This window comes from Triticum dicoccoides, chromosome 3B, assembly GCF_002162155.2.
Source record: "Triticum dicoccoides isolate Atlit2015 ecotype Zavitan chromosome 3B, WEW_v2.0, whole genome shotgun sequence".
NCBI classification, from domain to species: Eukaryota; Viridiplantae; Streptophyta; class Magnoliopsida; order Poales; family Poaceae; genus Triticum; species Triticum dicoccoides.
This window is the reverse complement of record NC_041385.1, coordinates 261,989,004-262,002,379: the sequence shown is the minus strand read 5'-3', so window position 1 is coordinate 262,002,379 and position 13,376 is coordinate 261,989,004. Positions and strand designations below refer to the sequence as shown.

The 13,376-nt window shown below is 44.7% G+C and overlaps 1 protein-coding gene across 1 annotated transcript; it reads left to right on the top strand.

Moving 5' to 3' along the window:
* Positions 1 to 960: 960 nt before the first annotated feature.
* LOC119275842 lies at positions 961 to 3,133 on the top strand. The gene is made up of 3 exons (XM_037556768.1): positions 961 to 1,229; positions 1,369 to 1,421; positions 2,805 to 3,133. The coding sequence occupies exons 1-3, from the start codon at positions 1,139 to 1,141 to the stop codon at positions 2,922 to 2,924; spliced, it is 264 nt and encodes an 87-aa protein (XP_037412665.1). The 5' UTR covers positions 961 to 1,138; the 3' UTR covers positions 2,925 to 3,133.
* The last annotated feature ends 10,243 nt before the right edge of the window (positions 3,134 to 13,376 follow it).

The following is a 13,376-nucleotide window of genomic DNA, read 5'->3' as shown; positions in this document are numbered from 1 at the left end:
AGAACACGAGAACGGGGAAAGAGAACAAAACCAATAACGAGGATGACCAGTATAGTGAGCATGTGTTGATCTCAAGGGGATATTGATATATCTCACCTTGGGTCTTTTAACATATCACGAAGCAAAAGAAATAACATATGGTAACCAAAGGTTCACTCGGATATCATTCGTATGAGTGTACGGGCCTATATGGATGTCCAAGATTCCGCTAATAATTATTGAACGAAAGTATTTTTGTTCATGTCTATATTTCATTGAACCTACAAGGTCACACGCTTAAGGCATTATGATCCCTTGAGTTTTATAGGAGTTAGGAATATAAGAAAAATATTATGGTAAAGTTTCGATAATAGAAGAATAGTTTTGAGAGAAACTAGAAGCGTTTCGAGATTAGCGGAAGAGTTTCGAAGAATAGCGAGTAATACTATATACATGGAAATAGTTTCCGGGGACCTAATATAAATAATAGAGGGCTCCAATATTTACCAAGAGGTCCATAATATTTATTTAGGGGCTTTGAGCTAATAGAATGGCTAAAGGCCTCATAGGGGAAAAGTTGATGGGCCTATTGGGCCTGATAAGGGGTGGCGCCCCTTGGCGCACCAAGGAAGGATTCATCCCTTCCCAAGTCGGCTGCCCCTTCCCTTTACCTGTATGTCACATGTGTGGCATGAAGTAACACCGCCCTGACGTTTTTATAACTAAAACTGTCATCCGAAAAAAATCCTAAAAAACTGAAACTTGCCATCTAGATAGAAAGTTGCCATGCTTCACAATTAAGTTGCCATCCTCGGGTAATTAAAGTTGTCGTAGAAAAATATTAGGACGGAATTGCTTCCTGCCACACGTATGATACTTATGAGGATCTTTTTTAAAGGCACACGGAGGGAGTACCCTTTAAAAAAAAAGGAAAACCGGAGGGACTACATAAATTAGAAACAACTAGACCTCCATCTGGGCTTCGTCCTAGAAAAGGCCTCCAACTGGGTTACCTTCCCAGCCAAGCCGAAACCCTAGGCAAGCACGCAGCCGCCGCGTATCCCGCCCCGACGGCCATAGCCGCGGCTCTACTTTCAGCCGAAATCCAGCAATCCCCGTCCCAGAACACCACAACCCGCGGATCGAAGAGGCGGAGAAGATGACGCAGAAGCAGACCATGTTCAAGGGGCAGACCAAGAAGAAGTCCATCCCTCCCAGCCGCCATGGCAAGGCGCCCCACATCCGCAAAGGTTTGTGCCCCAGCCGACTGCTTTTGCTTTTCAGTTTGTCTATATGTCACATCTAGACCCTTTGCTTTTCTGCTTGGTCGATGGTGCCGTATGCTTGCTAGCTTGTTTGTTTGATTGGCTGGTTGATGGATTCCTGTAGGGAAGAGGGCCGTGAAGCCGACCAAGTGCACCAAGGACATGGACGCCGACAAGGTATGGTATATCTTGTAAATTTGTCGCCCTATCGGTCAGGAGTCAGGAGGCGCCGTCTTCCGTTAGGAAAATCAACATTGGTTGGTGTAATTAGGTTGCACCAGAGGCGATTGTGTAGAGAGGCTGCCACGAATGCCAATCTGAACTGACTGTTTCTGAATTTGTTTGCCAACACCTCTAATATACGTATCTTACATCTTACTAGCTGTTGTGTTTTAGTTGATGGTTCAGGATGCTTCCAAATTAATGTATTACCTATCTCCTGTAACACCTGATGTGGAATTTGAGAACTGTGTTGCTTGTCGACATTCTACATATCTGCCTAGCTCTGGTTTAATCCATAAATTCATACTACTTGACATTTTAGATTCATTGGGTTTCCCAATTTCCATTTATCACAACAAGACTGGTATTTCATTTGACCATGTAAAGTTTGTAGTGTCATACTGTTACGAATCTTGATCCACGATGAGATAAGTTGGGTAGGGTAAAGGTCTGTAGACCAGGATTTTTTAGTGCACTCGCCCCCAACAATCCAGCGACAGGGCTCGTCCCTGGCCAGCGTCTGAGGCTCAGAGAACTTTTGTTTATTTGTTTATTTCTTTGCTTGTTTAACCTTGTTACTACATGATAGTCCTTTATATAGGACAACTAACTTGATTCACAAGTACAATCCAGATTCATACTCGCAATAGTCCAGCATGAAAACTGGATGATAATTGACCTGTGTGTGTAGAAGACAATATTTTGAACTACCGATACTTAGGTTGAAATTTATTTAGCATGATTCTGTATGCTTTCTTTGTTTTGTGAGCTCCAAAAAATCAGTGTAATATCAGTAACCCCTTTCATCAGTGCAAGAAAGGCGTTAGATGTGTAGAGTTTACCCATTCTACAGTGATCATCATTGTTGTATCTATTTTCGAAGACACCCATATACACGCAGACATAAATCTTACGATTCGTTTATATATTTCGCGATTGTTGTTTTGGTGGCGTTTCTCATTGTAGCCATAAAGGTAGTTTTTCTTTGTATTTCTGTACAGTCTATCTGTGTTCTTTATCACAGAGTGTGCACACCATGGTAACACCATTTTTTCTCTCCTTTCCTTTGTAAGCCGCGCTACAATACTTCTCTTCCAATAAGACCAATAGCGCAATCCTTTGACATTTGAGTTTAACAGTATGCTGTGAATCAACTAGTGGGCAATAACATACTGTGAAGTGTGAACCAACTAGTTTGTAATCAAGAAAAACAGATCAGGCCTTTGAATTTATCATAACTTCTGATTTAAAACATTGTATTTGTTTAATGATCCTGTAATGTGGTTCATATATCGATTTTGTTTTTGCTAACAATCAATACAATTTATGAATTTTCAGGACCTCACAAAGTTCATCAACCATGCTAATGAAATAAAAGCTGCAAATAAGGCTAGCAAAGAAGGTGGCGACCTCAGCATAGTGAAGTCCGACGCGGATACTTCCAACTCGAAGCAGTAGGCTGGAGGCTTATGCTGCTTACTGCGATGCGCAATACAAGATCAGTGTGTGAAATGATCCATATATCATGTTTTCATGTAGAGAGTATGTTTAGTTCACTCTACATCATGTTGTAATCTGTAACCAGTTTTGTGAAATCCAAGTTTTGTCCTGTGAATCTCTTTTCGGGATGCTAAAAGGCTAGATTATCTGTAGCCTCCCCAAAAGCCTTCTCCGATGTCACTTGCGAGTTACTACAACTCTCTAGCCTGTCTCTCAAAACTGTATAACTACCAAATCTTGCTTGGGACCTTGGTGGGAGTAAACTTCCTTTCATAAACTGCCGCCAAAGACCAAAGACATCTGCATCCCTGCTGGCTCACTGCCTTGGAGACGACTCTTGATTTCTTCCTTGGCTCCTTCCGTCCAAGAGCTTGTGGTCGTAGCGGTACTCTCCCTGCAGCCAATGCGCCTGTGTCGTCCGGTCATCGCCTTTTCTGCACCGTGAATAGATGACGACGGCATGACCAAGGCCACCATGGAGACACAGGACAACGACGATGCCGCTGAGTCTTCGGCTTCAGTTGCGCACTTCCCGGCTCTCGTTATGCTTGTCCTGTAAAGATGGATCTATAGTTCGGTTGCTTTGAATGCTTGTTCGGTCTCTACCCTATCCTTACCTCTTTCGTGACTCGGTTTTGCGCAGGGGCACCAAATTATTTGAAAAGAAACACCTTTGTGGGGCGATCACCTGCCGCCCTGATGTATGTGTCTTTATCCCCACCAACCCTCTCTGATTTTCACTATTGCCCCCCGGTTTCCTCCATGTTCAACTACCTTGTTTTGTAAATTCAATCCGTAAGAATTTTTACTTGAATGTAGCGTTGCTAAGGAGAGAGATTTTCTTTACAATTACACTACAAGGTGAAAAATAGCAATTTTGATCTCTCTACTAACTCGGAATTAACGAGCCTATGTAGTGCTGAGAGAAGTAAAAAGTTTTCTTTTGCGGGTAAGAGAGAAGAAAAAAGTTGGTACCATCACCTAAATACCATAGAAGGAACCGGTTTATTTGATAGTGGAATGTAAGTGAACTTTCATGGTTAAACTGTATGCCTGGTCCTAATTTTTTTTTATTAAAGTGTATTGGATCCTAATTCTTTCAAAATGCACGTCTGGGTCCTAAATCTTTTTAAATTGTTTATCTGAGGTCCTGATCCTTCTGACCACCGCCGACCTACCTGCGTGGCGCTTTAACCCTCGCCACGTAGACAGGAGGCCCAACGATGGTTGGATATTTATGCAAAGTGGTCATGTAATATTTCTCCTCCTCAATCCTCGCCCCTAGGTCTTCTCCGTCACTTTCTTTTTTTAGAAAAGGAGGAAGACCCCCGGCCTCTGCATCTGGGTGATGCATACAGCCACTTTATTAATTATTCTCAAAAGACCTTACAAAGAAATACAGCGGTAAGTCTGAAGCCACCGTCTAGACAACATCTGTTGCTACTCCTATTCATTTGATGAAGGAATGCTGATAGTCTGGGCCTAATACCAAACAGACCTCGCAGCCAAACCTAACATCTAAGACCTGAGTTCCCATCCAGGACGCCTGCCGGGTATGGGTCACCCACCGGTCCGGCGCACTCCTCAACCAGGACGCCTGCCGGGTATGAGGCCGCCGCAGCCACCTGCCATCAATCCATCTTTAGAGATGTACTGCTGCATCTACCTTGCCCGGTCTAGCTGTCGTCGACGCCACCACGACGCCAGACAACGCCACCATCCTACGCTCGTCCATCAACAGACGCCCAGCAGCGAGACCCCGCTGCTCCATGCCGCCGAGACCCGCCATTGTCGACGTGTCAGATGCAACGCCGCTCCTCCTTCGCGAACACCACCTTCTATCATTGGTCCTATCCCCTCCACCTGTAGATCCTCTGCACTCCCAACCGAGCCCCAGTGCCCCTGCCGACACCTCCAGGAAGGTCACGACGCAAAAAGCGCCGTTGCCGCCAAATCCGAAAAGGATTGAAGGTTTTCACCTGGCCGGGGATCGGGGTGGGTAGATTGGGCCCTCAGCTGCGCCTTCATGAAGGAAAGCGGTGCCCATGGGCGTCGCCACCGCCGGGCCGGCTAGACTGGCCAAGGTTTCCCCCGGACCCAAAGTACACCACTAGATCTCACCACCATCGGGGCCTGCAGCCGCAAACCACCGAGACGACGACAGAGGCAGCAGGAGAAAGGGGAACCTCCAGATCTGACGCAACGGAGAACCGCGCCATGGCCGGACTCCACCAGCGACCCGCCACCCACGCGGCCGAGTATGCTGGCTAGCGTCGCCTGCAGACGTCTCTAGCTGCCGGACGATGCCGCCTCGCCGATAGGGCCGCCGCCCAAGGATCCGCAGGCCACCGATGCGATACTCCGGCCCGCGGGCCGACGAGATCGATCCGGGCGCCGAGATCCCCGCCGCCACCTTCCCCGACGTCCGCGCGGGCTTTGCCGGCGGCCTTCTCCGGCGGCGGCGAGGGACGAAAGGGGGATGAGGGGAGGTGGGCGGCGATAGATGGATCGCCCCCGAGCCGCCAGCACAAGCTCCTCTGTGATCAAGTGCCACGGGAAGAAGTCGTTCGGTGCATCCTGACCTTGGCAACGCCATGTCCACCGCCAGTAGTAGCTCCTCCTGCGCGTCGCTGCCAGCGGGGACGCTGCCATTGGTGTCATGCCCTCGACCCCGCGCGCCTCCCAACGCTACCAACCTGAGCTGGAGCTCATCTCCACCGGCCATCAGCAGCTGCTGCTGCGCCCTAGCACCGCCCAACTCCCTCCTTCTCCCGTTCCTTCCTTCACCTCATCCTCACTCCCGGTCTCTCATCTCCCTATTTCTCCCGGCGCAGGAACCACCATGGACAAACGCCCGAGCTCCCCTGTCGTCGTTCTGGATGCTGTCCGCTGGAACCCTTGCGTCGCCGGCCAGATCCGGTGCCCCGCGGCCAGATCTTCCCATCCCCACCGCCGCAAATCTTCTCCTCCTTGGATCCGGTGAGTCCCTTTAACCCTCCTCGCCCGTCCCTAGCGGGTGTGCGAGTGGGGCGTTGACATGACATATGATGGGTTATTCCTAGCGGTCAATCCTGTTGGACAACCGCCGCTTCTCACTGGAGCAGCGTTGTCGCTGTCGCTCGCCTTCGGTTTCGCCAGAGAGGGGTGGGGAAGAGGAAAGGGACCGCGACTATGAACAAATTAGTGTTTGAGGGCTTTTTTTGCAAATATGCATGGCCGGTCGTTACTCCTATTGGGCCCTTTTGTCCATGCGGCCACAGTCAAAGCGTCACGTAGGCAGGTCAACTCTGGTCAAACAGATTTAGTACCTAGGATGAACAACTTAAAAAGATTTAGGACCCAGATGTGCATTTTGAAAGAATTAGGATCCAGTCGAAACTTTGGTGAAAAAAATTAGGACCGTCCATGCATTTAAGTCAAGTTTCATTTGCCTAAGAGCATCTACAGTCAGACCTGGCAAATCCAACCCCCTTATACGCCCGCGGGCGTGTCTGCGGACAGCGCCAGGGAACCCCTCATTTGGGCTACCGCACATCCACACATCTCAAATGCAGAAATCCATGCAATTCATGCACGTCGATCATACGATACAAATCATCCCAATTCAACAGTTCGAAACAAATAGGACAAAGCAAAACAAACCATAGTTCAACAATCCGGACATGCCAAAATGAAATCAATGTCCGACCATGTCGGATTACTCGCCGAGTGGCCGGACGCCAGCCGTGCCGCTTGCTCCTCCGCTATTCTTGCGTCCTGCCCCTCCTGCTCCGCCCTCTTGCCTTTGCCGTCTTTGGTTTCTTTTCTTGCTCGGATTGAGATTTGATGTTGTTCCAACTTCAAATGAAGGGCAAGTTGGATCCCCCCAATTCGTAGTCCATTTGGGTCAGATCTTGATTATCATTGATCATGTCCGACACGATCAACTCCTAAATGATCGTTGTTTGCAAGTATTCATCATGTCCGAAATGAACTAGAGGTCTATTGATAGCATTGAACATGGCATACACAAACTTGATGGGATAGGAGCAACTAGAACATACCGAGTCTTGTTCTGTCATTTCGTTGAGCAAGTCATGGGCTGCCCGGGCACCGCCAGTGTCCGTGCTTCTCCGCGTCCGAACGAGCTGCGTCGAGTGACAGACAACCACTAGCGGCATCTATGTGGGCGTAAAGCTCTATGAAGTGCTCCAACTGGCCCTTGGATCCTCTTATGTCCCAACCTAGTCCGACGGCGCAACCCTTGTCAGCGGAAGGATGGATGGGGTAAGGGGTTTCGGGCGCAGGGGGAGGACAGTTGCTCGTCAATGTACGCATCCGCTCCTTGCACCGCACCCGCTTCCCTCTCTCGCTGCCTACGCTGTCGGTTCCTTAGGGAGATGTTCTCCGGCTTGCACGACAAGCCGAGCACAGGACGCGAAGGATGATACGTGTCCAACGTATCTATAATTTTTGATTGTTCTGTGCTATTATATTATCAATCTTGGATGTTTTATATGCATTTATATGTTATTTTATATCATTTTGGGGACTAACCTATTAACCTAGTGCCCAATGCCAGTTGCTATTTTTTTGCTTGTTTTTAGCTTTCAAAAAATCAATATGAAACGGAGTCCAAACAAAAAAAATCTTTGGATTAAGTTTTTCTGGACCAGAAGGGACCCTCGAAGCTTCGGGAGGAGACCAAGCGAGATACGAGAGAGCCACAAGCTCAAGGGGCACGCTGATACGTCTCCAACGTATCTATAATTTATGAAGCATTCATGCTATTTTATTATCTGTTTTGAATGATTACGGGCTTTATTATACACTTTTATATTACTTTTGGGACTAACCTATTAACCGGAGGCCCAGCCCATATTGTTGTTTTATTGCCTGTTTCAGTATTTCGAAGAAAAGGAATATCAAACGGAGTCCAAACGGAATGAAACCTTCGGCAGCGTTATTTTTGGGAAGAATATCATCCTAGAGACATGGAGTTCACGTCAGAAGATCCTCGAGGAGGCCAGGAGATAGGGGGCGCCCCCCCTACTGGGCGCGCCCCCCCTGTCTCGTGGGCCCCTCAAGCACCTCCCGACCGCTTTCGCCTATATAAGCCTACGTACCCTAAAAACATTGAATATCAAGATATATCGGGAGTTCCACCGCCGCAAGCCTTTGTAGCCACCAAAAACCTCTCGGGAGCCCGTTCTGGCACCCTGCCGGAGGGGGAACCCATCACCGGTGGCCATCTTCATCATCCCGGCGCTCTCCATGACGAGAGGGAGTAGTTCACTGATACGTCCATTTTGCATCATGCTTTTATATCAATATTTATTGCATTATGGGCTGTTATTATACATTATATCTCAATACTTATGGCTACTCTCTCTTATTTTACAAGGTTTACCATGAAGAGGGGGAATGCCGGCAGCTGGAATTCTGGCTGGAAAAGGAGCAAACGTTGGAAACCTATTCTGCACAACTCCAAAAGACCTGAGACTCCACGAAACAACTTTTTGGAAGTAATAAGAATTTATGGGCAAAAGAAATAGGCCAGGGGCCCACACCCTATCCAGGAGATAGGGGGCGCCCCCCCCCAGGGCGCGGCCCCCTGTCTCCTGGGCCCCCTGGTGGGCCTCCGGCGTCCATCTTCTGCTATATCATCACTTTCCCTCTGGAAAAAATCATGGGCAAGCTTACGGGACGAAAGTCCGCCGCCACGAGGCGGAACCTTGGCGGAATCAATCTAGGGCTCTGGCAGAGCTGTTCTGCCAGGGACACTTCCCTCCGGGAGGGGGAAATCATCACCAACGTCATCACCAACGATCCTCTCATCGGGAGGGGGTCAATCTCCATTAACATCTTCACCAGTACCATCTCCTCTTAAAACCCTAGTTCATCTCTTGTATCCAATCTTGTATCAAAACCACCAATTGGCACCTGTGGGTTGCTAGTAGTGTTGATTACTCCTAGTAGTTGATGCTATTTGGTTTACTTGGTGGAAGATCATATGTTCAGATCCTTTATGCATATTATTACCCCTCTGATTATGAACATGAATATGCTTTGTGAGTAGTTACGTTTGTTCCTGAGGACATGGGTGAAGTCTTGCTATTAGTAGTCATGTGAATTTGGTATTCGTTCGATATTTTGATGAGATGTATGTTGTCTCCCCTCTAGTCGTGTTATGTGAACGTTGACTACATTACACTTCACCATTATTTGGGCCTAGAGGAAGGCATAGGGAAGTAATAAGTAGATGATGGGTTGCTAGAGTGACAGAAGCTTAAACCTTAGTTTATGCGTTGCTTCGTTAGGGGTTGATATGGACCCATATGTTTAATGTTGTGGTTAGGTTTACCTTAATACTCCTTTTTGTAGTTGCAGATGCTTGCAATAGGGGTTAATCATAAGTGGGATGCTTGTCCATGTTAGGGCAGTACCCAAGTGTCGGTCCACCGACATATCAAATTATCAAAGTACCGAATGCGAATCTTACGAACGTGATGAAAACTAGCTTGACGATAATTCCCAATGTGTCCTCGGGAGCTCCTTCTTCATTATTAGAATTTGTCCAGGCTTATCCTTTGATACATAAAGGATTGGGCCACCTTGCTGCACTTTATTTACTTTATTTACTTTTTGCTCGCTACTATTTATCTTATCACAAAACTATCTATCACCTACTATTTCAGTGCTTGCAGAGAAAACCTTACTGAAAACCGCTTATCATTTCCTTCTGCTCCTCGTTGGGTTCGACACTCTTACTTATCGAAAGGACTACGATAGATCCCCTATACTTGTGGGTCATCAAGACTCTTTTCTGGCGCTGTTGCCGAGGAGCGTAGCGCTCTTGGTGAGTGGAACTTGGTAAGGAAACATTTATATAATGTGCTTAAATTTTCTGTTACTTGTCACTATGGAAAATAATCCTTTGAGGGGCTTGTTTGGGGTATCTTCACCCCAACCATAAGAGCAAAGAGATGCTCCTCAACCTACTGAACCTTATGAAAATATTCACTTTGAGATTCCTTCGGGTATGATAAAAAAACTGCTAGCTAATCCTTTTGCAGGAGACGGAACATTGCATCCCGACTTACACCTTATCTTTGTGGATGAAGTTTGTGGATTATTTAAGCTTGCAGGTATTCCCGATGATGTTGTAAAAAGGAATGTCTTCTCTTTATCTTTGAAGGGAGATGCAATGACATGGTATAGGCTATGTGATGATATGAGATATTGGAATTATAAGCGATTGAAGTTGGAATTTCACCAGAAGTTCTATCCTATGCATCTTGTTCATCGTGATCGTAATTACATATATAATTTCTAGCCTCGCGAAGGAGAAAGCATCGCTCAAGCTTGGGGGAGGCTTAAGTCAATGTTGTATTCATGCCCCAATCATGAGCTCTCTCGGGAAATGATTATTCGAAATTTTTATGCTCGGCTTTCTCTTGATAATCGCAACTTGCTCGATACTTCCTGTGCTGGTTCCTATATGATGAAGACTATTGATTTCAAATGGTACTTATTGGAAAGAATTAAATGCAACTCTGAAGATTGGGGTTCCGACGATGGTAAGGAGTTAGGTATGACACCTAAGTTTGATTGTGTTAAATCTTTTATGGATACCGATGCTTTCCGTGGATTTAGCTCTAAGTATGGACTTGACTCTGAGATAGTAGCTACTTTTTGTGAAAAAAATTCTACCCACGTTGATCTCCCTAAAGAGAAGTGGTTTAAATATAATCCTCCTGTTGAAGTGAAAGTAGTTGCACCTATTACAGTCGAAGAAAAGACTATTACATATAGTGATCCTATTATTCCTACTGCTTATGTTGAAAAACCTCCTTTTCCTGTTAGGATAAAAGATCATGTTAAAGCTTCGACTGTTGTTCGTAAGAGTAATACTAGGACTTATACACCTCCCGAGAAAATTAATGTTGAACCTAGTATTGCTATGATTAAAGATCTCTTGGATGAGGACTTAGATGGGCATGTTATCTCCTTCTTGGGTGAAACTGCTAATATTGCTAGACCCGATACTAAGACACGTAGACCTGTTGTAGGCACGCCTGTTATTTTCTGTTAAAATAGGAGATCATCGTTACCATGGTTTATGTGATATGGGTGCTAGTGCTAATGCGATACCTTATGATCTTTATAAAGAAATTATGCATGATATTGCACCTGTTGAATTAGAAGACATTGATGTTACTATTAAGCTTGCCAATAGGGACACCATTAAACCTATTGGGATTGTTAGAGATGTTGAAGTCTTGTGTGGGAAGATTAAATACCCTGCTGATTTTCTTGTTCTTGGTTCCCCACAAGATGATTTTTGTCCCATTATTTTTAGTAGACACTTCTTGAATACTGCTAGTGCTAAGATTAATTGTGAAAAGAATGTTGTCACTGTTGGCATAGATGGCATGTCTCATGAGTTTAATTTTGCTAAATTTAGTAGACAACCTCATGAAAGGGAACCACCTAGTAAGGATGAAATTATTGGTCTTGCTTCCATTGTTGTTCCACCAACTGATCCGTTAGAACAATATTTGCTAGACCATGAAAACGATATGTTTATGAAGGAAAGGGAAGAAATAGATGAAGTGTTCCTTAAACAAGAACCTATGCTGAAACATAACCTTCTCGTTGAAATTCTTGGGGATCCCCCTCCACCCAAGGGTGATCCCGTGTTTGAACTCAACCCTTTACCTGATAATCTTAAGTATGCTTATCTTGATGAAAAAGAAATATATCCTATTATTATTAGTGCTAACCTTTCAGAGAAAGAAGAATAAAGATTATTGAAAACTTTGAAGAAGCACCGAGCTGCTATTGGATATACTCTGGATGATCTTAAGGGCATTAGTCCCACATTATGTCAACACAAAATTTCAGTGGAGAAAGATGCTAAACCAGTTAGAGATCCTCAAAGACGATTAAATCCCAAAATGAAGGAAGTGGTAAGAAAGGAGATACTAAAGCTCCTTGAGGCAGGTATTATTTATCCCGTTGCTGATAGTGAATGGGTAAGCCCTGTCCATTGTGTCCCTAAAAAGGAAGGTATTACCGTTGTTCCTAATGATAAAGATGAACTGATCCCGCAAAGAATTATTACAGGCTATAGGATGGTAATTGATTTTCGTAAGTTAAATAAAGCCACTAAGAAAGATCATTACCCCTTACCTTTTATTGATCAAATGCTAGAAAGGCTATCCAAACACACACATTTTTGCTTTCTAGATGGTTATTCTGGTTTCTCTCAGATACCTGTATCAGCGGGGGATCAATCTAAAACTACTTTTACTTGTCCTTTCGGTACTTTTGCTTATAGACGTATGCCTTTTGGTTTATGTAATGCACCTTCTACCTTTCAAAGATGCATGATGGCTATATTTTCTAATTTTTGTGAAAAGATTTGTGAGGTATTCATGGATGACTTCTCCGTCTATGGATCCTCTTTTGATGATTGTTTGAGCAACCTTGATTGAGTTTTGCAGAGATGCGAAGACACTAGTCTCGTCCTGAATTGGGAAAAGTGTCACTTTATGGTTAATGAAGGTATTGTCTTGGGGCACAAGATCTCCGAGAGAGGTATTGAAGTTGATAAAGCCAAAGTTGATACTATTGAAAAGATGCCATGTCCCAAGGACATAAAAGGTATAAGAAGTTTCCTTGATCATGCCGGCTTTTATAGGAGGTTCATTAAGGACTTTTCTAAAATCTCTAGGCCTCTCACTAATTTATTGCAAAAAGATATTCCTTTTGTTTTTGATGATGACTGTGTAGAAGCATTTGAAACACTTAAGAAAGCTTTGATCATTGCACCTATTGTTCAGCCACTTGATTGGAATTTGCCTTTTGAAATTATGTGTGATGCTAGTGATTATGTTGTAGGTGCTCTTTTAGGGCAAAGAGTCAATAAGAAATTGAATGTTATCCAGTATGCTAGTAAGACTCTTGATACTGCCCAGAAAAATTATGCTACCACTGAAAAAAAGAGTTCTTAGCAGTTGTGTTTGCATGTGATAAGTTTAGACCTTATATTGTTGATTCCAAAGTTACTATTCACACTGATCATGCTGCTATTAAATATCTTATGGAAAAGAAAGATGCTAAGCCTAGACTCATTAGATGGGTTCTCCTGCTTCAAGAATTTGACTTGCATATTATTGATAGAAAAGGAGCTGAGAACCCCGTTACAGACAACTTGTCTAGGCTAGAGAATGTTCTTGATGACCCACTGCCTATTAATGATAGTTTTCTGGATGAACAATTAGCGGTTGTCAATGCTTCTCTACTGCTCCTTCGTATGCGGATTATGCTAATTACATTGTTACTAAATATATACCGCCTAGTTTCACATACCAGCAAAAGAAAAAGTTCTTTTATGATTTAAGACATTACTTCTGGGATGATCCA